Source organism: Rhinatrema bivittatum, chromosome 7, assembly GCF_901001135.1.
Source record: "Rhinatrema bivittatum chromosome 7, aRhiBiv1.1, whole genome shotgun sequence".
In the NCBI taxonomy this organism is placed as follows: domain Eukaryota; kingdom Metazoa; phylum Chordata; class Amphibia; order Gymnophiona; family Rhinatrematidae; genus Rhinatrema; species Rhinatrema bivittatum.
The window spans coordinates 179,508,177-179,533,711 of NC_042621.1; the positions used below are offsets into that span (position 1 = coordinate 179,508,177).

Consider the following 25,535-nt stretch of genomic DNA (forward strand, 5'->3'; position numbering starts at 1 on the left):
AAGTGCGATTAGCACATATCGGGGAGATAAGAGAAAAAGCCTCCATAGTAGGCTCAGTGCTCTGGAATACATTACCTGAATACCTAAGAACACAAAATGATGAAAAACTCTTTCAATAAAAGGACTCAACACCTGGTTGTATAAAGAAGAGTTTGTAAAGGATGCTGCTATGCTACAAGAATAATTTTGCAGTGGAAGGTGTTGTACAAAATGAGTAGTAGTATGATATTTGAATAGAAATGTTTCATTTTTTATTCCTTTTATTGCCTTTTACTTTTTATCTTTTATTTTCATGTTTTAGTTTTAATCATAAAAATAGATATCAGCCAGGGACCCAGATTCTCAACTCGATAATAGTGTAAGTACACAGTGTAATCCTATATATAGCAGACCTCATACATAGTATACATAATTCATGCTAATTAGCATAAGTATACCGAAGTATAATCATTGGTCATAGTGTCCAAAATTTTTTTAAGAATTTTCTTCTGCATTTCATACGTGAACATTGAAGCCTATTGGCATTTTATAACATTGCAAAATTTGCATGACATTTCAATCAAGCACTTAGCTTATAGTTCCGAGGAGTAAGCAGAGACATGGAGGTGAGGACGAGCGCGGTGGCTGGCCCGACACGGACCGTGTTTCGGCTTAAGAGCCTTCTTCAAGGGCAAAAGGTGTACATACACCTTTTGCCCTTGAAGAAGGCTCTTAAGCCGAAACACGGTCCGTGTCGGGCCAGCCACCGCGCTCGTCCTCACCTCCATGTCTCTGCTTACTCCTCGGAACTATAAGCTAAGTGCTTGATTGAAATGTCATGCAAATTTTGCAATGTTATAAAATGCCAATAGGCTTCAATGTTCACGTATGAAATGCAGAAGAAAATTCTTAAAAAAATTTTGGACACTATGACCAATGATTATACTGCGGTATACTTATGCTAATTAGCATGAATTATGTATACTATGTATGAGGTCTGCTATATATAGGATTACACTGTGTACTTACACTATTATCGAGTTGAGAATCTGGGTCCCTGGCTGATATCTATTTTTATGCTATTGGGCAGCTATTCCCTCTTTGATATTGGTTGCTATAGGACTTTTTTGTTCATAATTAGTTTTAATCATACCATTTGTATTTTGTCTTTATTTGCATGTTCATTACTATGTATGGCTTTCCTGTAAACCGCTATGATATTTATTGAATGGCGGTATACAAAACATTTTAAATATAAATAAGTCTTCAATGTGACTGTAGTCAAGGATTCAAATGTTCTTTCTTGACATTTGGAATATCTGTAAAATCAAGCCAGACATTTAAATTTATAATTTCTTAATTTTCTAAAGTTTTGGGAAAGTTACCACTTGCCACGCTTAATAAATACTTCATAAACATTTTGCAGTTTTGATTCTGGGCAAATGCCGTCTATTAATAAAGCTATCTTTCTTTCCGCTAATCGCGAAGTGCGTGCTCAGAACCCTCATCATGTTTGCTTTAATATTGCTGATAATCTGTCTATTTTTAGAAAGTTCTGGAATTGAGATGGCTGAGTGCTCTACTTTGAAGTCTCCTTTATCTATGTTCAAGATGTTAATGATGTAATAAGAAGAAATTTTAGCCATCTTTCTTCTCTTTTTCTTGGTCAGAGAATTCATATAGTTGCTGATTTTGCTCAGTCTACACAGGAGCAACGGAAACATTTTATTGCCTTAAGATCCAAAGTTACCTCTATGGGTTATTCTTTTGTTTTACATTACACTTGTAGGTGTATTATTGAGGATTGAGATTATTTTCTTTTTTTTCTGTCTGAACAACTAAGCTCACTCTTAAAATCCAGAAGTATGTAAACACTTGCTGACTCTCAGTAGGAGGCTTTTATATAGATCCAATTATTTAGAGTGCTGTGTAACACATTAAGTTTATTGCTTTGGTATTGTATTATTTCTTGTATTCTCCTATATATTACCGGTTCCTCTTCCAATTGCTTTTCTTTATGGAGATACTGAATATGATATTTTCATTTGCCCTTTAAAATGTTTCATTTATTATTAATGAAGCACATATGCTATGCATCTTTTTTTTGTGTATGCAATGCATTTGCTTTGTATATAATTAAAATTCAGTAAATAGAGGTCACGTGATGCAGTGAGCAGTCGGACATGTTTTGAATTGTTCCTGAGCCACACTCCCTAAATCGGTGACCATTAATCCTCTTTGGGACAACTTAGGATCCTCTGCTCATGGCGGGATTCCTGCATTTTTGCCGAATCTTGCTATAACTCCCTCGTGACTCGAGGCCAAGCGGTCAATGGCTGCAAAAGCAATCCACAAAGAAAAGCTGAAGACCGGCACGACTTCCAACATGACGGCCCCACCAAGCCTCCCGGCGGCATTGCAGGAGATATCCAGGGAGGTAAGCAACATTGCTGCAGTGATCTTAACCACCATGGATGATAAATTGAGCAAGCTGTATTCGAGGTTTGACAAAATCCAATCCCTGCTTATGGATCATACCCGCCACCTGACTGAAGCAGAGATGCATGTCGGGGCAGTGGAGGATCAACTGCAGGCCCTCGACCATGACCTGCCTGCAGCCCAAACAGAGATGATTAAGCATGAGACTAAATTAGAAGATCTGAAAAACCACTCGCGCCAGAGCAATCTCAGAATCATAGGTCTCCCGAAATCTATTTCTGATCAGGATCAGTGGACTGTTCTGGAAGAATGGCTGCTGCGCGTTTTATTTATTATTTTTTAGAATACGTGTATACTGCACCCTCCAAAGTTCGGGCGGTTTCCAATAACAACATACATAAAAATAACAATAAATAATTAGACTAACATTAAAAATACTAATTTAAAACAAACTTTAAAAAGAAAAAACGAGTAGACATTAAAATAAGATAAGATAATCACAAATAATAAAAGAGCAAGACAAAAAGAGAGGAGACAGGGGAGAGGCAGTGAGGTGGAAAGCTAGAGAAGGTGGTAATGTCAAATCTGTGTAGATGAGAGTGAGATAGTTAGTTAATCTGGAAAAGCGCATTTGAATAATTGAGTTACAGCGCTTTTTTGACATCTTTAGATTCAGATATGAGACAGATTGATTCCAAATAATGGGGCCAGCTATGGAAAAATATCTTTCACGAGTTAGTACCAGTCTAATAGATTTTGGGGAAGGGTTACATTGCTGGGCCTACGCATAGAGAGAGGGTACTCCAGATGGGAAACCGGCCTACAGAACAGAGCAAGCTGCAGCCAGTCCTGATAAGTCTTGAGCTTTTCTCATAAAGAAGAAATACTGCGCTTTTTCAGGCAATACCACTCCATAGACTATGAGGAACATAAGATCTTCATTTTTTCTGATTATTCACCAACGGTCTCAGCTCGACGGCGGATGTTTGCGCCATTGTGCTCAAAATTAGTGCAGCGCCAGATCAGATTCACGCTCCAGTACTCAGCGCGGCTTAAGGTGACCTACGCTAACAAAGTCCATCTTTTTGATTCGGCACAGGAGGCCAAAGCTTTCTTTCATGCCAGGCTGAAAGAAACAGAAGACCGCACTGGAGATGTTTCCTGAAAAAGAAGATCGCCTAATATTTAGCAGCTACATATTACAATGATGAAGTCCTCCATATTTTTTAAGCTGGGCTCGGTTTGAACTTTTTTATACTTGGACTGAAAGATTGATTTGTGCTAGCTTAATGGTGGCACCTAAGGGAGGCTGAGTCCTTGGGAGGAGAGGATAAGAATCCCTATTATAAATTTAACTAGGGAGAGGGGCCCTAATGCAAGCAGTGCAGGTGACCACCTTGTTGCTCATAGTAGAGCTTCAGCTGTTTCAAACAGTTATGTTGTTTGGGATTTGGGAGGATGGATGGGGGGGGGGAGGGAAGGAAGGGAACGAGAGAGGCCTCAGAATTTGTTAAAGTTTTTGCAATGTCCAGGCGGATCCCTAAGACCAGTGTTTATTTTCTCTTTTTGTCTGTATTAGGGCCGAGGCTGGGGGGCCCTGTCCAGCGCTCATTTGTGTTCACTTCGCCTTTGCACATCACATATTTCTTAGTCCTAGTGTGATAATATGAATCTTTAAAACGAGATGTGCCACTTGGGAATGTATGTGGTTTGGGTTATGTAACTAAGAGCTTCAAAGTTTTACAAGCATTGCAGAGGTGGAAATTGCACATTGCGATGTTGCAGGAAACGCGCCTTGATGCTGCCGAACATTTAAAGTTAAATCGACAGTGGGTAGGGAAGGTATACGCTGCTCATTCAGCTTCTAGATAGGCGGGAGTGGTAGTCTTGATGGGGAAATCAATTTCTTGTCAAGATACGCGAATCATTGCTGATCCAGAAGGCTGTTAAGTAGTAGTGGAGGGTGTCCTTTACGGGAGACCAGTGATTTTGTGCAGTGTATATGCTCCTAACAATTATTCCCACACATTCTTTGAGAAAGTGATGCAAATGTTAGCACTGCTCCTGCATTCCCCTATGATTTTAGGTGGGGACTTCAATTGTGTCAGGGATACCAGCTTAGGTCACAACATTCACACCTGTCCCAGCTGGCCTCCAGTAAAGGGTTGCCTTACTTATGCTCTACCCTGGACTTAGTGGATAGTTGGCGTACACTTCATCCCCTAGATAGGAAATTCACACACATCTCTAGGGCACATGATACCCAATCACGACTTGACTACCTGTTGGTTAATAGGGGAACATTTTCTAGGGTGCTGGAGCCCCATATCGGATCGATGGTCATCTCTGACCACACACCTGTTTGGTTTGATGTGGAGGGATTCCGGCTAGATCCCTTTCACCGAAATTGGCGCTTCCCGAAGTTCCTTTACCAGGAACAGCAGTTTTCCTCCTATCTCAGCTCAAATGGAAAGATTATACTTCTTTTCATGATGCACACCTACACTCACCAATTTTATTTTGGGAAACTGCAAAGGTAGTGCTGAGGGGGGACATTATCTCCGTGACGGCAAAAAAAAGATCTTTGACACTGGAAATGTTTGCTTTAGAGAAGTGCTTATACGCTGCCAAACGGAGATATAATGCACACCCCACTACACAAACGCGGAAACAATTTTTTTACATCAAAGTAACACTAAACACACTGCTACAACAAAAGGAAAGGGTTGATGTATTATAAAGGGAGATTTTTTTTTTTTTTACATGGCAATAAAGTGGGCCGAACTTTGGCAAATCTGACTAGGCATTGGGGGAAGGCCTCCCCTGTTATCGCTCTATGAACAGATACGAGCCAATTGGTAAATTCGGGTCCAGATATCAGTCAGACTTTCGGGAATTTCTACAAAAAGCTATGTACTGCAGCCCCTTGTTCAGAGGTGGACATTCTAGAGAATCTGGGAACGGTGGGCTTGCCCCACTTATCTGCGATTCAGCTGCAACAGCTCAGCCGCCCCCTTTAACTCCAAGAATTGGCTCAGGAAATTAACAGGCCAATACAGTACAGTGTGCTCCGGCGGAGCTAACTTACAGGTCAATACAGTAAAAATCGCGGGAGAGCGCACACAGGCCACTCTCCTGTGCACACGATTCAATAAATAAAATTATTCAAATTAGGGCCCCTGGTAAAAAGAGGTGCTAGGGACACTAGCGCGTCCCTAGCGCCTCTTTTTGGACAGGAGCGGCGGCTGTCAGCGGGTTGACAGCCAACGCTCAATTTTTCCGGCATCGGTTCTCAAACCCACTGATAGCCATGGGTTCGGGGAAACCGGACGCCAGCAAAATTGAGCATTCGGTTTTCAAGCCGCGGGCCGATTTAAAAACATTTTTTTTTATTATTATTTTTTAACTTTTGGGACCTCCGACTTAATATCGCCATGATATTAAATTGGAGGGTGTACAGAAAAGCCGAGAGAAATTAACACCTACCTTTGGGTAGGCGCTGATTTCTGAAAGTAAAATGTGCGGCTTGGTGCGTCCATCCCCCCCACCCCGAAACTAATAGTACCCGCAAATGCATGTTAATGGCCGTGCGATACAGAAAGTAAAATGTGCAGCCAAGCCGCACATTTTACTTTCAGAAATTAGCGCCTACCCAAAGGTAGGCATTAATTTCTCTCTGCACCAGGAAAGTGTACAGAAAAGCAGTTTTTACTGCTTTTCTGTACACTCTCCGACTTAATATCATGGCGATATTAAGTCGGAGGTCCCAAAAGTTAAAAAATAATCAAAAATTAAAAAAAAAAATTTTACATTGGCTCGCAGGTTGAAAACTGAATGCTCAATTTTGCCGGCGTCCGGTTTCCGAACCCGTGGCTGTCAGCGGGTTTGAGAACTGACGCTGGCAAAATTGAGCGTCTGCTGTCAAACCCGCTGACACCCGCCGCTCCTGTCCGAAAAGATGCACTGGGGATGCGCTAGTGTCCCTAGCGCCTCTTTTTACCACGGGCCCTAATTTGAATAATTTTATTTACTGAATCATGCGCACAAGAGAGTGGCCTGTGCGCACTGTCCCGCGATTTTTACTGTATCGGCCTGTAAGTTAGCTAAACTCCTTAAAGCGCTGGGACTTGACGGTCTGCCCACCGAATTTTACAAACTATTGGTAGTGGAACTGGTGGCCCCCTTAGGTGAGATGTAATGGCCCTAATTGATGCACAGAAGTTCCCACTAGCTACAAACATGGCCATGATAATAGTAATACCTAAAGAGGGGTGGGACTTAACTGTTCCCGCCTCATACCGCCCTATTTCGCTTACAACAAACTGTTGGCAAAGATTATGGCCAATTAGCTAGCAAAATTCCTTCCAGAACTCATTGGGTCTGACCAAATTGGTTTCGTTCCTGGTCGAAACACTACTACGAATATCAGTAAAATCATTGTGTCCTTAATCAGTAATAAGCAAGGTAATCTCTCCTCGATTCTTCTAAGTCTAGACGCTGAAAAGGCATTTGATTGGTTAGAATGGAACTTTTGCGGAAAGATTAAATGATTTCTTTGCTTCGGTGTTTACTGAAGAGGATGTTGGGGAGGTACCCGTAATGGAGAAGGTTTTCATGGGTAATGATTCAGATGGACTGAATCAAATCACGGTGAACCTAGAAGATGTGGTAGGCCTGATTGACAAACTGAAGAGTAGTAAATCACCTGGACCGGATGGTATACACCCCAGAGTTCTGAAGGAACTAAAAAATGAAATTTCAGACCTATTAGTAAAAATTTGTAACTTAGCATTAAAATCATCCATTGTACCTGAAGACTGGAGGATAGCAAATGTAACCCCAATATTTAAAAAGGGCTCCAGGGGCGATCCAGGAAACTACAGACCGGTTAGCCTGACTTCAGTGCCAGGAAAAATAGTGGAAAGTGTTCTAAACATCAAAATCACAGAACATATAGAAAGACATGGTTTAATGGAACAAAGTCAGCATGGCTTTACCCAGGGCAAGTCTTGCCTCACAAATCTGCTTCACTTTTTTGAAGGAGTTAATAAACATGTGGATAAAGGTGAACCGGTAGATATAGTATACTTGGATTTTCAGAAGGCGTTTGACAAAGTTCCTCATGAGAGGCTTCTAGGAAAAGTAAAAAGTCATGGGATAGGTGGCGATGTCCTTTCATGGATTGCAAACTGGCTAAAAGACAGGAAACAGAGAGTAGGATTAAATGGGCAATTTTCTCAGTGGAAGGGAGTGGACAGTGGAGTGCCTCAGGGATCTGTATTGGGACCCTTACTGTTCAATATATTTATAAATGATCTGGAAAGAAATAAGACGAGTGAGATAATCAAATTTGCAGATGACACAAAATTGTTCAGAGTAGTTAAATCACAAGCAGATTGTGATAAATTGCAGGAAGACCTTGTGAGACTGGAAAATTGGGCATCCAAATGGCAGATGAAATTTAATGTGGATAAGTGCAAGGTGATGCATATAGGGAAAAATAACCCATGCTATAATTACACGATGTTGGGTTCCATATTAGGTGCTACAACCCAAGAAAGAGATCTAGGTGTCATAGTGGATAACACATTGAAATCGTCGGTTCAGTGTGCTGCGGCAGTCAAAAAAGCAAACAGAATGTTGGGAATTATTAGAAAAGGAATGATGAATAAAACGGAAAATGTCATAATGCCTCTGTATCGCTCCATGGTGAGACCGCACCTTGAATACTGTGTACAATTCTGTTCGCCGCATCTCAAAAAAGATATAATTGCGATGGAGAAGGTACAGAGAAGGGCTACCAAAATGATAAGGGGAATGGAACAACTCCCCTATGAGGAAAGACTAAAGAGGTTAGGACTTTTCAGCTTGGAGAAGAGACGACTGAGGGGGGGGATATGATAGAGGTGTTTAAAATCATGAGAGGTCTAGAACGGGTAGATGTGAATCGATTATTTACTCTTTCGGATAGTAGAAAGACTAGGGGACACTCCATGAAGTTAGCATGGGGCACATTTAAAACTAATCGGAGAAAGTTCTTTTTTACTCAACGCACAATTAAACTCTGGAATTTGTTGCCAGAGAATGTGGTTCGTGCAGTTAGTATAGCTGTGTTTAAAAAAGGATTGGATAAGTTCTTGGAGGAGAAGTCCATTACCTGCTATTAAGTTCACTTAGAGAATAGCCACTGCCATTAGCAATGGTTACATGGAATAGACTTAGTTTTTGGGTACTTGCCAGGTTCTTATGGCCTGGATTGGCCACTGTTGGAAACAGGATGCTGGGCTTGATGGACCCTTGGTCTGACCCAGTATGGCATTTTCTTATGTTCTTATGTTCTTATGTTGTGTTCAAAGCAGTGGAAGCCTTTGGTATTTCTAGATTTTTCTTATGGGTATTGCATGTTCTATACCAAGACCCACAGGCTTTTGTGTTTAACGGATGTAAATCGTGTGAGTTCCCTTTGGAGAGAGGAGCTCAACAATGCTGCCCCTTGTCACCACTGTTATTGATCTTCTCCCTAGAAACCCTTCTTATGCCAACTACGTATGAATAAAGACATTGCGGGCATGCCCATTGGAGAGAGCTCGCAAGTTTGTTTTAAACTCTCTGTTTTCGCGGATGATATTCTGCTTCTTATGTCAGAACCACAGAAATCTATTCCAACCCTACTAATGGAAGTATAAGTGTATGGGAGATTAGCGGGCTTTAAGCTGAATCTTGATAAGTGTGAAGCTCTCCCAGTCTATTTGGATGTTAGGCGAACCTGGGTTGGGGATTTCCTGATGCGATGGGTCTCTGAATCATTTACATATTTAGGAATCATCTTGACTACAGATTTGACTCACTTAGGCAAGCTTAATTTTCAGACGGTGCTTCAGTCAACCAAACGCATTCTCAGTCTGTGGCAAGACTTCCCTTTGTCCCTATCTGGTCGAATTAGCTCATTTCAAATGGTTCTCTTTGCTAAATGGCTTTACCTGTTTCAAACTATCCCATGCTTATTCCTCAATAGGGAAATGTCCTGTGTTGATGGCTTGATACGCTGATATATTTGGAGAAATAAGAAATTTCGGGTTTCTTGGACAACAAATTTGGCATAAGAAAGAGGAAGGAGGACTTGGTGTAGCAGATTTGAACCTATACAGTGTAGCATGAAACTTTTGACATGTAGTAGACTGGCTGTTGGAAACATCATATTACACCCCCCTTGTCTTTGAATGTGCACTTTTCTCTTCTGGTCTCAGTTTGGGTTATTTTTTGCACTCTTCCCTATGAGATATTCCGAGGATCCTAAAGATAGGCCCGCTACATATTCCACTGCTTTTGTCTTGGAGGTATTTTTGCAATGCTCTTAACTTGGAAAGTACTGTCTCTCAATTCCTACCTTTCCGGGTCACTCATCAAAATGCGTTATGGTGTTAATGCCATAACACATGTGAAAAAAACGATAACGCACAGCGAGAAAGCAAATTTGTGGGAGGGGTGGGATCAGGTAGGAGTTTGGGCACGATTTAGTTAAATGAGGGGCAATCTCACACGCATGCTTTTGCACAGTTTTAACACCAGAAATACTACACCGTTTTCCTGGCATTAGGCTGTGTGATATGCCTGAAATGCCCATAATGCAATTTGCAATAAATTTTTGTAATTGCATTTTGGCCATTTCTGGGCTTGGGGAGAAGGGAGAGGAGTGGAGTAGAGAGCGAGAGAGCCTCTGGGAAGGGCCTTACTGTGTGCACCTATTTATATCTGTATAGGAGGGCCACCTAATAGGTCGAGGCAAGGTGTTAGTGGTGGTTTAGGGGCCAGTTTCGCATGTACAGTGAGACGTATGAACAGCACAATACACTTTGAAGATTTGATGTCATTTGGAGTGAGGAAAGGCTCAAAAAGATGACTATTTATTTATTTATTTATTTAAAAACTTTTCTATGCCGTCGCTAAGTTATATACCATCGCAACGGTTTACAAATAGGCACATAGACTAAGGTAAGTAAATGTAGGATATCGTACATTCTAACAGGTGCCAATAAAGTTTGTTTACAATTTCATAAATAAAATCATTATTTGAGTAATGTTGGTCAAGTCCAGGTATATTATTGTTACTATCCCTTTGAGATATTACTACTTAAATGTAGGATTGAGTAAATTCATTCTCATCTGCATTACCCTGTACTTTCATTCTCTACCCTCCACACTCTTTAGTGAAGGCTTTTTTTAAAGAGCCATGTGTTTAAATTTTTCTTAAAAAGTTTTGAGATTATTCTGTGATCTGAGTTCAGGGGGCATCGTGTTCCATAATATGGGCCCAGCCAATGATAAAGCCCTTTCTCTCACTTGGGTTAATTTTGCTGACTTTACTGAAGGGATTTGTTAGTAGTGCTTTGTTTGCTGAGCGAAGGTTTTTTTTGTGGAACGTGTACTCGTAAGACTGTATTTAGCCAGTCTGCTTCTTTATCATATATTAGTTTGTGTATGGTGCATAAGGCCTTGTATTTTATCCTGTTTTCGATAGGTAACCAATGTAAGTCTGCTAGAGTTTCGGTTATATGGTCCCTCCTCTTTTTTCCCGTCAGTATTCTGGCTGTGTTTTCTTACCCTCGCTTGTTGGTACTTTGTTATAGAGTCCATCAAGCTAGGGTGAGAGAACAAAGTAGAAATTTCATCTTTTTGAGACTTTCCTCACTCCAAATGACATCAGACCTTCACCAAGGTGTACTGAGCTGTTCATACGTCTCACTCTACATGCGAAACTGGCCCCTAAACCACCACTAACACCTCATCTTGACCTATTAGATGCCCCTCCTATAGATATATAAGTACTTCCCTACTATGAGGGCCTTGTAGACACTCTCTCTGTCGCTCTCTGCCTCTCTTGCTCTCCCCCCGTAGTGGAAGGTGCGAAAATAGGGATTAGCACGTTAAGTTTACCGCACCGCATGGTAAGTTCCCGCGTGGTGCAGTAATTCCATAAACACAGCCCTTTTTGGTGAATCTAGCTATTTCATTGGTAATCCTAAATTTCCACTGGGGCTCACTAGGGTTATTTTTTCGTAGTGAGCCACTAGTGGTTTGAGATTGATAGGTCAGTTTTTCTCTGAGGAGGATGAGATCAAATCCTTTCCCACCTTGCTTGAGGAATTTGGCTTAGAGGAGAGACAATTTTTTGCCTACGTCCAAGTTAGTTACATTAAATCCCTCTATATACGGGGCTGGAATGGGGACAAGAGAGCACTGTTCGATATTTTGGATGTAGAAGACCCCTCCCGACATTCTATCTCTTATTCTTATAAATTACTTTTGGATCTAAAACCTGCCCTGAAATTCGGCAATCTGTTGGCCGAGTGGAAGAACGAACTTCCACTAGATATGAATGCCACCCAATATGCATTATGCTTTAAACGTATCTCAACCATTACGAGCGGACAGGACCTTAGGGAGACCCAATATAAATTCCTGATGAGATATTATTACTCCCAGGTTCGGGGCCTACCATATGAAGTTGACCCCTTCTCCTACCTGTGAGAAATGTGCTCAATCACCTGGTATGCTAGGTCATAAATTTTGGGGTTGCCCGAAAATTATACCGTTTTGGAAGGTGATAGAAAATTATATTTTTCGGGTTGTGGAAATTCACCTACCCTTGCAGACCCATATACCATAGACCTTGCAGACCTTTGACCATCTGCGCAGTATAGCCCTAGGACAATGACACAAACTGCTCTAGATTCGGAAGGTTTTATTGTTGGAAAAAAAGTCCATTCTTTATTATTGGGTGGGTAAGGATCCTCCAAACCTGACATACTGGCGCAACCAAATCCACCTCCTATGTGTCGGTGAGAAGTTTGCGGAACAGGCAGACATATTCTGCAAATTCAAACCCTTTCTGTTAATCTGGGATGTTTATATTCAGTCCTTACCACACCGAGCTTGCAGCCTTGTGTTAAGAACATAAGAATTGCCATACTGGGTCAGACCAAGGGTCCATCAAGCCCAGTATCCTGTTTCCAACAGTGGCCAATCCAAGTCACGAGTACCCAAACATTAATTAAATTTCAAGCTACAATTGTTTAATAATTAATAGCAGTTTATGGACTATTCCTCTAGGAACTTTTCCAAACCTCTTTTAAACGCGCCCCTTAGTGCACACCAGATCATTGAAGCAGAAGCCACCCACGCTAACTTCGACCGATATTCCACCCGCTCTTAACCTAAGCGCTCCTTCAACAGCTCCCCTCATACACGCGCCCAGCCTCTCCAGCATCCATTCCTACCTGCCCCAAATTCAAATCATTGGCAGTCCATCCTCTCACCTCTACCTTCCCCCAACCTTCCCCCGCTGGCTCTAACTATCATCCCAACTTTTACAACAATCAACATGATGCAAACCTTCCCTATCCCTATTATCCCACACTCATCCCTCAACAGAGTTAATTCACCCTTATTCAAGCTACAATGTTCTAAGAGATCCCTGATCCCCCCATCATGATTTCCCCTCTAACCCAATTCCTAGACCTATCCTTAATCACACTAACCCTCCTCAACTCCCAATCCCTGTCAAAAAAAATCTCACTTGCTCAATGACTAACTACTGGACACCCAACCGGACCTGAGTGCTATCACTGAAACATGATTGAAAAACACGGACATCTCCCGAATCAACCAATTACCGACACAACTATATGACTTTTTCTCTATCCCCAGAACTAAAAAAAGAGGGGGAGGATTACTGCTAGCTGCAAAAATAGAACTAAGACTAGCCCAGCACGCAATTAAAACTTCAACCAAACTTGAAATTTGGCTATTCAAATCCACTCAGCTCCAAATCTGCCTCATCTACGCCCCGCCTGGGTTCCTAGACTCCGACCCATCGCATCTCATAGAACTTGTAGCTAAACACATCAATACCAACTCACCAGCGATCCTGCTAGGAGACTTCAACATTCATGTTGACTCCCCATCTCCCTCCGCCAACTGCGAAGCCTTCCTCTCTTCCTTCATGGCCATGGGCTTCAAACAAATTATTAACAAACCCACGCACAAAGCAGGACACACGCTAGACTTAATATTCACAAATGATCCGATCTCGACCACTTCTCTTCCTTCCTGTACCCCCATCCCCTGGTCAGATCACTCGATGATTGAAATTGAAATATCCATAAAGAAAAAACCGACCACCAACATCCCTAAATCCTCAATCCAATTTAGAAAAACATGCTCCATGGAAGCCCTCAGCAACACTCTCACCAAGGAACTAACTAACCTGGACCTCACAAATGCGGACACCGCCATGAACTCTTGGCTAACTATCACCCACTCAGCAGCTGATAAAATATGCCCCTTGACATCCAAAAATATCAATCCTGCCCGTACTAACAAAAAACCCTGGTTCTCATCAGAATTAAGAAAACTCAAACAAGACCTACAACATAAAGAACAACACTGGCGAAAGGATCCCACCTCCACCGCACTAGCCTCCTACAAAACCACAATGAGCTACTATAGGGCCACTATTCTTCGTACCAAAAGGGACTTCTACGCCAAAAAAATACACAGCTTCCTATACGACCCAAAAACACTTTTCTGATATGTTGCAGCACTCACCACCCCTATTCCTCCAATCATCCCGGAAGAAGAAGCTCAAAACAAATCCTCTGAGCTGGCAGTTTTCTTCGAAAACAAAATAAAAAATGTACTTATTCCGCTAACATCTTCTAACCCCATTCCAAACGCCCAGCCTCCACCTGACCAAAACCTCGCCCCATCGATACACAAACGGTCTCTAGAATCTTTTGATACTACATCATCCTTGGAAATAGAATCTATCATCAAGAAAATGAAGCCCTCATCGCACCCAATAGACCAAATCCCGACCAAACTCCTTCTCACAATCCCTAATATCATCGCCAAACCTCTGGCCGACATCATAAACTGTTCACTCACTCATGGAACTGTCCCGGATGCTTTAAAAACAGCCTTTCTGAAACCATTACTAAAAAAACCTAACTTGGACCCATCCAACCCCATAAATTTTCGCCCCATCGCCAACCTACCTTTCATAGCCAAGCTAATGGAAAAACTGGTCAATACTAGACTCACAGACTACCTCGACTCCCACGACATTCTATATCCATCTCAATTCGGTTTCAGGAAGCACAGAAATACAGAATCTCTCCTACTCTCATTAACGACAACATCCTGTTGGGCCTCGACAAAGGTCAATCATACTTGCTAGCTCTGCTAGACATCTCGGCAGCATTCGACACAGTTAACCACACAATCCTCATCAACCGTCTGATGGAAATAGGCATCTCAGGTTCTGCACTCCTCTGGTTAAAATCCTTTCTAAGCGACAGATATTATAAAGTAAAAATAATCAACAAAGAGTCTCACCCTGTAGCGGCCAAGCAAGGAGTTCCCCAGGGTTGCTCGCTCTCGCCGACCCTATTCAACATATATCTTCTCCCCCTATGCCAACTTCTCAATAACCTTAACCTCACCTACTTCATTTATGCGGACAACGTGCAGATCCTAATCCCCATCAAGGATCCCGTTTCCGACACTCTAAACTATTGGAATAGCTGCCTTCATGCCATCAACCTCCTTCTCACAAGCCTCTGCCTTGTTCTCAATACGTCCAAGACCGAACTGCTAGTCATTTCCCCCAATGATAATAACCCACTAGCCATCTCTACTAATACACCATTAGTAAATCAAGTGAGAGACCTTGGGGCCATCCTAGACTCCAGAATTAACTTTAAAAAATTCATTAACAACACCACTAAAGAAGGTTTTTACAAACTACAGGTCCTAAAACAGTTAAGACCTCTCCTACACTTCCACGACTACCGTTCGGTCCTTCAAGCCATACTATTCTCAAAGATTGATTATTGTAATGCGCTGCTGCTTGGTCTCCCGGCCTCTTCTACCAAACCTCTTCAAATGCTGCAAAACACTGCAGCCAGGATCCTCACAAACTCTCGCCGTATGGACCACATCACACCGATTCTAAACATACTTCACTGGCTACCCATTCGCTACAGAATTCTCTTCAAGACACTGACCATCATTCACAAAATCATATTTCAACAATCCTCTCTCCAACTCACCATACCCCTCAAACCACACTCCTCAGCAAGACCTACCAGATCTGCATACAGAGACTCCCTCTAGGTTCCCCCGAAAAAATCCGTTATACACAATGCCATTGAAAAATGAGCGCTATCAACTGCCGGTCCGCATCACTGGAATTCTCTCCCGCCAGATCTCCGCCAGGAACATTGTCATATCACATTCAGAAAAAAATTAAAAACATGGCTGTTCGCCCAAGCATATCCTTGAAGAAGCCTCATGGTCACCCACACGGTCCTACACCCCACAGTTGCGTCCTCTTTCTGCCACACAAAGGAACTGGTTTTCTGCTAACTGCGCTTTCATATAACTTGCCTAATCGACTACACTATGTAAATTGTATATAATTCTTACCATGTAAGCAATTACTCTCTGCTTACATGTACTGCTCTCCAGTTAGAAATTGTTAACCTATCCTTTTTTCTAACAGCCCAGTTCCATACTCCCTGTTGTAATGTAACTTTCGCTTTCAATGTTAACTGGTTTACCCCCTAGTTTATTGTAAACCGGTACGATAAGACCTGGTCTTGAGCATCGGTATATTAAAAGAATTTAAATAAATAAATAAATATAACCACATCCTCTGGCAATGAATTCCAGAGCTTAACTATGCGCTGAGTGAAAAATAATTTTCTTCAATTTGTTTTAAATGAGCTACTTGCTAACTTCATGGAGTGCCCCCTAGTCCTTCTATTATCTGTTATATGATTATTAAATGGGTTAAGTATAGTAGCAGGTTGGGGCTGCGTAGGACACAAGTTTACAGGTTGGAGTAGTTGGGGCCTTGGGGGGGTGGGGGGATTGTGGGGCTTATCTTCATTAGGGAGAGGCTGAGAATATTCCACCAGCCTGCTCCCTGCGTTTAATGTATAATTGTTAGTCTGATTGCCCATGGTATATATGCCATTGAATCTTGTTGGTAATCTGTGGGAGGGAAGTGGGATGGGATGTAAAGTTGTTGGGGTTGTTGTATACGATGCTCATGCATGGGCACTGGGAGTGTTCCCAGTGAGCCCACTCTTGTTTTGTGACACTCTTATTGATGTGTTGTATATGTGTTAAAATCCATAAACGTACTTAAACATAAAATTCAGTAAATATAAAGTAAAAAAAAAAAGTCAAACACTATCTTAGCAAACAAACCTATTTGACTGAGCACATGAGCTACACTTGAGGAAGGGGTGGAAGTAGTTCTTATGGTTTTATTCCTAAGGAAAGCAATCAGTTGTTCAGTAATAGCAAAAATATAAGTACTTCCCTGATATATTACTATGCATTTGCAAGGATATTTTAGAAAAAAGTTAGCTCCAACATCTAGAACTTGTTGATGCATATCCAAAAAGGCCTTCCTAAGATTTTAATTCCCCCTAGAAAGAGCTGGATAGATTCTGACCACATGGCCCATAAATAAAATATTTCTGTATTTAAAAAAGTACACAAAACTGTCTGGCCATCTCCATGCCCTAGCAATTTTTGAAAAGATAAGTGACAAAATGTACTGTAGCAGTCGTTGTACTGTCCCTTTAAAAGGGCAAGAAACTGCTCCAAAATGGAACATTTTAAAAAACTTTTATGATAATTCTTTCCTATTCAGTCCCAATGGAATAGAGTAAAATGAAAAGAGGGTGGAATGAATCATCTTCTATAATTTTCCACCAGAGGAAACAAAAATCAAAGTTGTTAGTCTTCCCATTAGAAATAATGAGAGCTCCTTGACTTCAAGAGAGGTTTCCCAGACTGACGTCTGCTCTGAGGAGGACCGAGTGTATTTGAGACAATGCCTCAGGGAAGCAAATAAAAGCTGCATATCTAGGTGAGAGAATAAACTTTTGGAGATGGGCTCAGAGGTGAAGTTGGAGCCTGGTAACAGTATATTGTGATTCTATCTCCAGCGCACACTGAATATCTTTATTCAGACCCATCCATATAAATTTCTGACTCTTACAAACAACATGAATAGAGCAGTTGACATTGGGGACAACCTAATATTTGGCAGGTACTCACAAACTAGAGTTCAAAACCAGAAGAAATAAATCAACTCCTAAGAGTTTATCTCTGTATTGTGGCAGAAAGTGTTAGTTACTCTTTGGCAGAGCTATATCTCATTGGTGGACCCTGTCTGGGAGCCCTTTTCTTTTAGAAAGCCACTCTCATCCAAAGTGTATACAACACTCCAAAATACAACTACAGAAGTTGCAGAGAGAAACATTTCAATAGTCCTGTTTTAAAATTCCTGTATTGTAGTAGTATTTTAGAACCATAACTGCATCTGCAAATCCAAGTCCCCAGAAGGGACCGTCTGTCACTTAACTAATTAATGTAAAATAATAGCAGACTAATCAGGTATGCAAAAAAAGAAGAAAATCAATTTCTTTTAATACAGACATCTGTTTCCAGCTAGAATTGTCATTAGAAATGTTTTGGGTTTTTTCCTAAAATTACTATGCATTATTTTGGCAGTACCTTCTATTTTACTAGATTTCTAAGTCTTTTGGCTTTCTACTATAAACTACCAGATGCACCCATACTGTATCATTCATACATATTTTAAATTTAATTAATTACACCATTGCTGGCAGTATTGTATGTGCTATTATCCGAGAAGGAAGTCAACCAACTGAGAAAGCCAGGAAGTGTTAGTAATCGTGTATCCAAGAGGACTTTGGGCTTGCATGTAACTATGAGGAAGAAGTCCAGATAAGATACCCAAGCTACTCTTAATTCCAGTTACCTGCACGAACTAAATAAATTGATAAGATGCAATAACAAAAAGCAGACTACAGTGTTTGATAACCAGGCTGTGTATTAGACATTCTGCTTTAGCAGAGATGGAAAATTGTTTGCTTCAGAAATTGACTGCTACAGCATTTAAAATTGTGTGCTGCTTTATATCTCATTGGTGGACCCTGTCTGGGAGCCCTTTTCTTTTAGAAAGCCACTCTCATCCAAAGTGTATACAACACTCCAAAATACAATAACATGTATTGTTTCCTATTCAGAATTGTACACCACACATCTCTGTAAACAAAACTCTCCAAATTTTTCATGCATAATATCCATTAAAGAGAGGTTGGCCCCTTGCCCCCTCTTCTGTATATAGTATTTATTATATTTTATTTCATTTTATTTATATATTTATTGCTCCGTTCACCCCTTCTTTATTTTCCTACTCCAAGTTAAGGCTTCCTTGTTATAATGTAACTGTATGCTCCGTATCTCTTGTTGATTGGTTAATTGTATATTCTGCTTAGTTCATTGTAAACCGAATTGATTTGATTTGTATCAAGAAAGTCGGTATATAAAAGCCTTAATAAATAAATAAAAATAAAAATAGCTAGCACTGTTGTGGTTTTCCAAATGTTCAATAGAATGAAATGTATTTTATGTTTTATAAAAAAAAAACAAAAAAACCTACAATAATTAAAATGACACAAAAATCTTATAATGTAGACCAGAATTTACTATAATAAAAAAAAATCCAAATCCAATATTCGTTTTAGGCCTCAGAAGAAATAGATTATTCTTAAATGTTGTTCTACATTTATCTGTATATTGTAATGCATATTCAGCCCCCAGACATATATTATATATTGACATAAAGCCAAAAATTCCCTCCTCCTTCATACCTGGGTTTCTCAAGCAACATCTGGATGTAGCCTTATCCTAGCTCCCAGAAAAGTAGAAGAAGAAATTTTAATGAAATAACGAATGTTTTTCTTCCTACCACAGTTAAACTATGGATTTTAATGTTTTGACTATAGCTATTGTCATAAAAAAATTGACTTGAATTTTTTGAAGTAAATATTTTATTTTTAATGTGATGTACTTTTAATTCCTCTTTGATTCAAAGGGAGCAGTAATGTGGGTGACACGCTTCCCACAGGACAGCTGTCCAATATTCCTTGGCGCAGAGCTGGGGTGAAGTACACAAACAATGAAGCTTATTTTGATGTTATTGAAGAAATAGATGCCATTATAGACAAATCTGGTAAGAAATTATGTCATAAAAAATGTGCAAATGGGCAGGAATACTTGAATGCCCTCCAGAGGAAGCAGTCACACTTTAAATACTGAGGGGAGGGGGGCTTAGGTTCTTGTTAGGGGTGCCGCTTACATAGGGTGACCATATAGCTCTATGTGAAGGGGGAGCAGGCTGATCCAGCCCTGATTTTTGCTCCAGTGCATATATGGAGATGTAGTCCTATTTTTCTTAAGAAATACAGCATCTCCTTGTAATCAATGGAGAAAGCCAGGACTGGCTGAGCTTGTTCCCCTTGACATAAAGTCATATGGTCACATTATACATAAAGCTTTACTGAAAAATAACTTTTCCCATTCTGCATGTAAAGAAAATTATAAGGTCCATGAGTATGCATAATGGCTTTGTGATAAATATATTACTCTTACTGTTCTTAAAGGGAGAGGCTATAATTGATGACAGTGTCTTATTTTTCCAAAAGTTATATATCCTGTTGTAAGGTGGAAAACTTAAGCTAGAAACTGATGTAATGAACTATTCATTACTGCTTCAGTAAGGAAAGCAGTTTTTTCTAGGAAAAAAAAGTGTTCTTTAAAAAAAAAAAAAAAAAAAAAGATTTTGTAAATAATACCCAAATAGCTGCACCATTTACAGGAATTTAATTTTTACTTTCTAACCAGAACAGAATGCACAGTTTTGAGGTCCCCTTCCCAAACAGCTTAAGAGTTTTTAACATGGTTGTGCACATCAAATGCTGATAGTGGAATTTAAACCAATGTCCACATTGCCAACTTAAAAAAAAAAAAAAAAAATACTGCTGGGGATAAACAGGCAGGTGCTTTGGGGAAGATATCATATGACATGATTAGATTAGAGCAATGGTTCTCAATCCAGTCCTTGAGCTAAACCTAGTCAGTCTGCTTTTCAGGATATCTACAGTGCATAAGCATGAGAGAGAATTGCATACAAATCTCTCTCATGTATATGCATTGTGGTTAGCCTGGATACTTGACTGGCTGGGTATGTCCTGAGAACCCCTGGATTAGAGGGATGGCATTAATGTGGGGAATTTCTCAGTTCCTCAGTTAAAGTATATCAGAGCTAAGTGTCGGCACAATGATAAAGGAAGGGCTCATGCCAAAGCAGTTCATGTAACAAAAGAGAGGGAATCATTTTAAATAAGCACAAAGATAATGAAAAGCAAAACTTTGACTACAATAATAAGAAATGCAGGATCAATGCCACACAGACAGTATGACACATAACTGCCACATAGACGGTATGGAATGTGCTGAGTCAGTTCATGGCATCTTGCCTGTGCACAACATCCCGCGTATTACTCAAGTGATTCACTTCCATGTGTGAGAGCCTGGCTTTTCCCTTCAATTTGCACATTAATTGCAGGTTGTATTGGCTAACAGTAAAGCTTCTAACCCTCCTAGTAAATGGAATTAAGCATATGTGAGAGTCCCCACCACCTGCTGACTAGAATCAATAGTCACTCTCCAGCCTATCATTGTTAAATCAACAGAAATACAATTTAAAAAAAACTGCTTGCATTCATATTTAAAATATGGTGACTTTATTTTTGGAAAATGTTCTTTTCTTGAATTCTTTTTGCTACAGACACCTTGAATGTAATATGCCATGAAATGTCTGTAGAAAGAAGTATTCCCAGTCAGCCATATGGATACATGGAAAAGTCTTTAACCCAAGTGTCACTCTTTGCTCAGTTTTGCATTGGCGTCAACATTCTCTTCCTGACCTTTTTGCTTTGTAGCTTGGTTATCTTGATAACGATTAGATAGCAAAGGACAACTATGCCTTAGCCTTGGAGCCACATGTTCTACCATTAATGTGAAGGATATTAATAACCTTTCTTTGCACGATACTTGGCAAGACGTTTAACTTGTCTGCTATTTTAAGAGTTATAATATTTCTTAGCCATGGTATGATGTATTTATTTTTCATAGGAGGTTTAATGTGGGTTTGTGTAACTCCAATTCTCTAGAGGAATAGGGCTATAGAAAGTAATTAAAAACTAACTTGAAGATTGTGAAATATTTGCTGTACCTGAATTACTAATATTTTTACCACTTTCTTGCAGGTTCTACAGTTTTTGCAGAAATTCAGGGTGTTGTGGATGCTTGTGTTAAGCTGTCTGGAATGCCTGACCTTACTCTTTCTTTCATGGTAAATTTTTTAATGCTCTAATGTGAATATTTCCACCTTTAAATTAAAACCCATTTTATGCATTTTTTTGGGGGGTGGGGGGGGGTGGGGTTCAATTCTGTGTACATATTTTTATTGAACTGCAAAGAAAACAAAGTATACAAATGAATAGTACAAATGAAGTTTTGCAGTGTTTTTCGAAAACTTGCAAATCACTTCCACCTTCTGTGTTTTGGGTTTTTTTCCTAGAACCCAAGACTTCTGGATGATGTTAGCTTCCACCCCTGTGTTCGGTACAAGCGCTGGGAGTCTGAAAGGGTTTTATCTTTTATCCCACCAGATGGAAATTTCCGACTAATATCATACCGCGTCAGTTCACAAAAGTATGTCATTAGTATAAATGTTTAGTATAACAGAACTGTTCATTAGCAGTTGATTACGTTTTGTGTTATTCTTTATTTATATTCAAAATCTCAAATGTTTACAATGCTGCTTCCCGAGTTTTGTGGTTGAGAAGAGAATGTAGCAGTGCTGTTTTATTGGAACTAAACTAAGTTCCTACCTATGTAGATATTATGTCAGGGAAGTTATTTCAAATTCCACTTTTCTTACCAATCTGTGGAGGGAGGGAGGAAGAGAGAGAGAGAATAATTGTAAATCTCCTGCTAGACAACTATCAGTTATAACATGCAAACAAAGTATTGTGTGATGTGTTGGCATTCATTCTAAACTGAGAATTGGAGGTGATAGGCTTTATGATGGCAATACGAGTATCATAAAGCTGCTATGAGTAACAACTAGTGAGTGATTTCAAAAACTGATTGCCATATCTACTGTTACAAGTTTTCATTAGGGTCTGGGTAGTTAGATTGATGTTAGTTAGCATCTGTTTACTGATGCCTAGTGCTAGAGTAGAAATAAAGTATTCTCAGCATTGATTGGGTGTAGAAGAAACCAGATAATATACAAATCTGCAAATTACAGCTGGTTTTATAAAGGAAAAAGCAAATAAGTCCCAAGTCTGAGAGAAGAGAAGTTGCCAGTAGGGAGGGATGAGGTCTAAGCAGAGCGATGGCTTTATTTTAGAAGGAATTTACTGCAAACCTTTCAATCATGTGCTGCGCTATGTTAGTAGGTAGTGATAAACCTGTGGGCACATTCCTACCTGTGTTGCAGACAGAGGCTAAATGGTAACAAACACCAAGCACTGGAGTTTGGCTCTTTTGAACAGAGCATAATGTACAGTATGCGCTCTTTTTTTTTTTTTTTTTCTAGTTTGGTAGCAATCCCAGTGTATGTAAAACACAACATCAGTTTCCAAGAAAATGGATCTTCAGGAAGATTTGATGTTACAGTTGGCCCAAAGCAGAATATGGGAAAGACAGTTGAAGGAATCACCTTGAGTGTTCATTTGCCTAAAGTTGTGCTCAATATGAACCTTACCCCAACTCAAGGCACTTACACGTTTGATCCAGTCACTAAAGTAAGTGTACTCTAGCCATTTGATATCTATGTAGAGAGAGGTTTGATACCTATGTAGAGGGAGGTTGATTGTACATTTAGCTCGGTTTTGAAATGTTTTTATTCTTCCTTGGGATATGGTGTTTTCAATCCATTAATTAACTTGCAGTTTTGATTTTAGGTGTTGACATGGGAAATTGGTAAAATTGTTCCTCAAAAGCTACCAAATCTTAAAGGCACGGTGTCATTACAGTCTGGGGCACCTAAACCAGAAGAAAATCCTAGTGTAAATCTTCAGTTTAAAATTCAACAACTGGCTATTTCAGGTAAGAGCACTGCCAGATGAAAACTAGAAAGCCGTCGTACCACCATACAAAATCATTTAAGTGTAAGAAATAAAATAAAAATGTCTGGTAATGGAAAGTACTCCTTATAATGTTGTATAGTATTGGCTACTTAATTCAATATTTGACTTTTTTTTTTTATCTAGAAATCTTAATTTTACAGCATAAGTATTAGTAGAATTACTTTGAAATCATCTATCTGCTACATGTCATCTTAGCAAAATAATATTTAATAATTGCTCTTTTGTTTTTACCTTAGCATATTGATATTACCCTTTTATTTCTGTAGCTTTTGAGTAACACAGTGCTTATAGTTTGGCATGTAAATATGTTTAGATCGTTAATTCATGGCCCAGCTGTCTAAAACCATTTATAATAATACCTTGGTTACTCCTAATTTTTTAACATCTAGAACCTATACTCAGTATTTTGCCATTTTCATTTGTGTGAACTATTTACCCTTTTTTTCTAAATGAACCATGCGGATTTTGTAAAATGAATCACTTGCCTCCTCCTAACTTCTCGTGGACAGATGTCCTTAAACACAGAAATATAATAGCGTGGCCTATCTAGTCTGCCTATTATTCCCTCAGAGAACCCCTGTGTTTATCCTATGCTTTCTTGAAATCAGATACTTTATTTTCACCACCATCTTCTCTGTAAATAAATATTTTCTTGGATTACTTCGGAGTCTACCCCCTTTCACCCTCATCCCATGACATTTTGTTCTAGAGCCTCCTTTCCTTTGAAAGAGACTCACTTCCTGTGTATGGAAACCTTGGAAGTATATACATCTCTTATCTCTCTTCTATCCTGCCTTTCCTCTAAGGGTATACATGTTCAGATCTTTAAGTCTGTTCTTACATGCTTTACAACAAGTTAAATGGACTAGTTAAATAGCCACCCTCTGGACCGACTCCAATTGGCTTATATCCTTTTGAAGGTGCAGTCTCCAGCAATGCACAGAGTATTCCAAATGAGACCTCACCAGAGACTTATTCAGGGGCAATCTCGCTTCCATTTTCTGCTGACCATTCCTCCTCTTATATAGCCAAGCATCTTTCTGGCTATTGCAGTCACTTTATCCACCTGTTTCACTACCTTAAGATAATCAGATATGATCACACCCCCCCCCCCCCCAATCCTGTTCTTCATTCCTATGTAGAAGAATATTACATCCTATACTCTACCTCATGTTTTTGCACCTAAATGCATAACTGCCTTTTTTAGCATTTAATCTCAGATCATTCTTCGAGCTTCACTAGATCCCTCTTCATATTTCCATATCTTCTTGGTTGCAGATTTTGGTATTAGGCAAAAAGGCAAACATTTCCCAGCAATTTTTCAGCAACGTTGCTCACGAAAATATAAAAAAGAATCTGTCCAAGGACCGATTATTTGAAGCACAGGACTAGTAATGCCCCTCTTCCTGGGAGTGAACTCCATTTACTCGTCCTCACACAGAGGACAAGTCTCCCAGGGGTTACCCCTTTCCTTCATCTCCATTCTTTAGCTTCTAGGGATTCCCTGTGTTTATTTCTTCCTTCTTTCAGATAATAGAAAGACTAGGGGGCACTTCATGAAGTTAGCATGTGGCACATTTAAAACTAATTGGAGAAAGTTCTTTTTCACTCAACGCACAATTAAACTCTGGAATTTGTTGCCAGAAGATGTGGTTAGTGCAGTTAGTGTAGCTGGGTTTAAAAAAGGATTGGATAAGTTCTTGGAGGAGAAGTCCATTACCTGCTATTAATTAAGTTGACCTAGAAAATAGCCACTGCTATTACTAGCAACAGTAACATGGAATAGACTTAGTTTTTGGGTACTTGCCAGGTTCTTATGGCCTGGATTGGCCACTGTTGGAAACAGGATGCTGGGCTTGATGGACCCTTGGTCTGACCCAGCATGGCAATTTCTTATGTTCTGTCTGAGAGTTTTGCTATAGTCTGTACACATATATTGTTTGTCTTCAGTAAAAGATCCCTGCTGTGATTTCAGAGTTACAGTATCTCTTTTCTCTTCCCTTG

General features: G+C 39.9%; 1 protein-coding gene across 2 annotated transcripts in view; it reads left to right on the top strand.

Moving 5' to 3' along the window:
- AP3M1 (adaptor related protein complex 3 subunit mu 1) overlaps window positions 1–25,535 on the top strand; it is a 50,285-nt gene that overhangs the window by 21,274 nt on the left and 3,476 nt on the right. For both annotated transcript variants that reach the window (XM_029609556.1, XM_029609557.1), the window contains exons 4-8: window positions 19,403–19,540; window positions 21,639–21,724; window positions 21,953–22,086; window positions 22,979–23,186; window positions 23,346–23,490. In XM_029609556.1, the coding sequence (XP_029465416.1) occupies window positions 19,403–19,540; window positions 21,639–21,724; window positions 21,953–22,086; window positions 22,979–23,186; window positions 23,346–23,490 (711 nt within the window). The remainder of the gene's footprint in view (window positions 1–19,402; window positions 19,541–21,638; window positions 21,725–21,952; window positions 22,087–22,978; window positions 23,187–23,345; window positions 23,491–25,535) is intronic.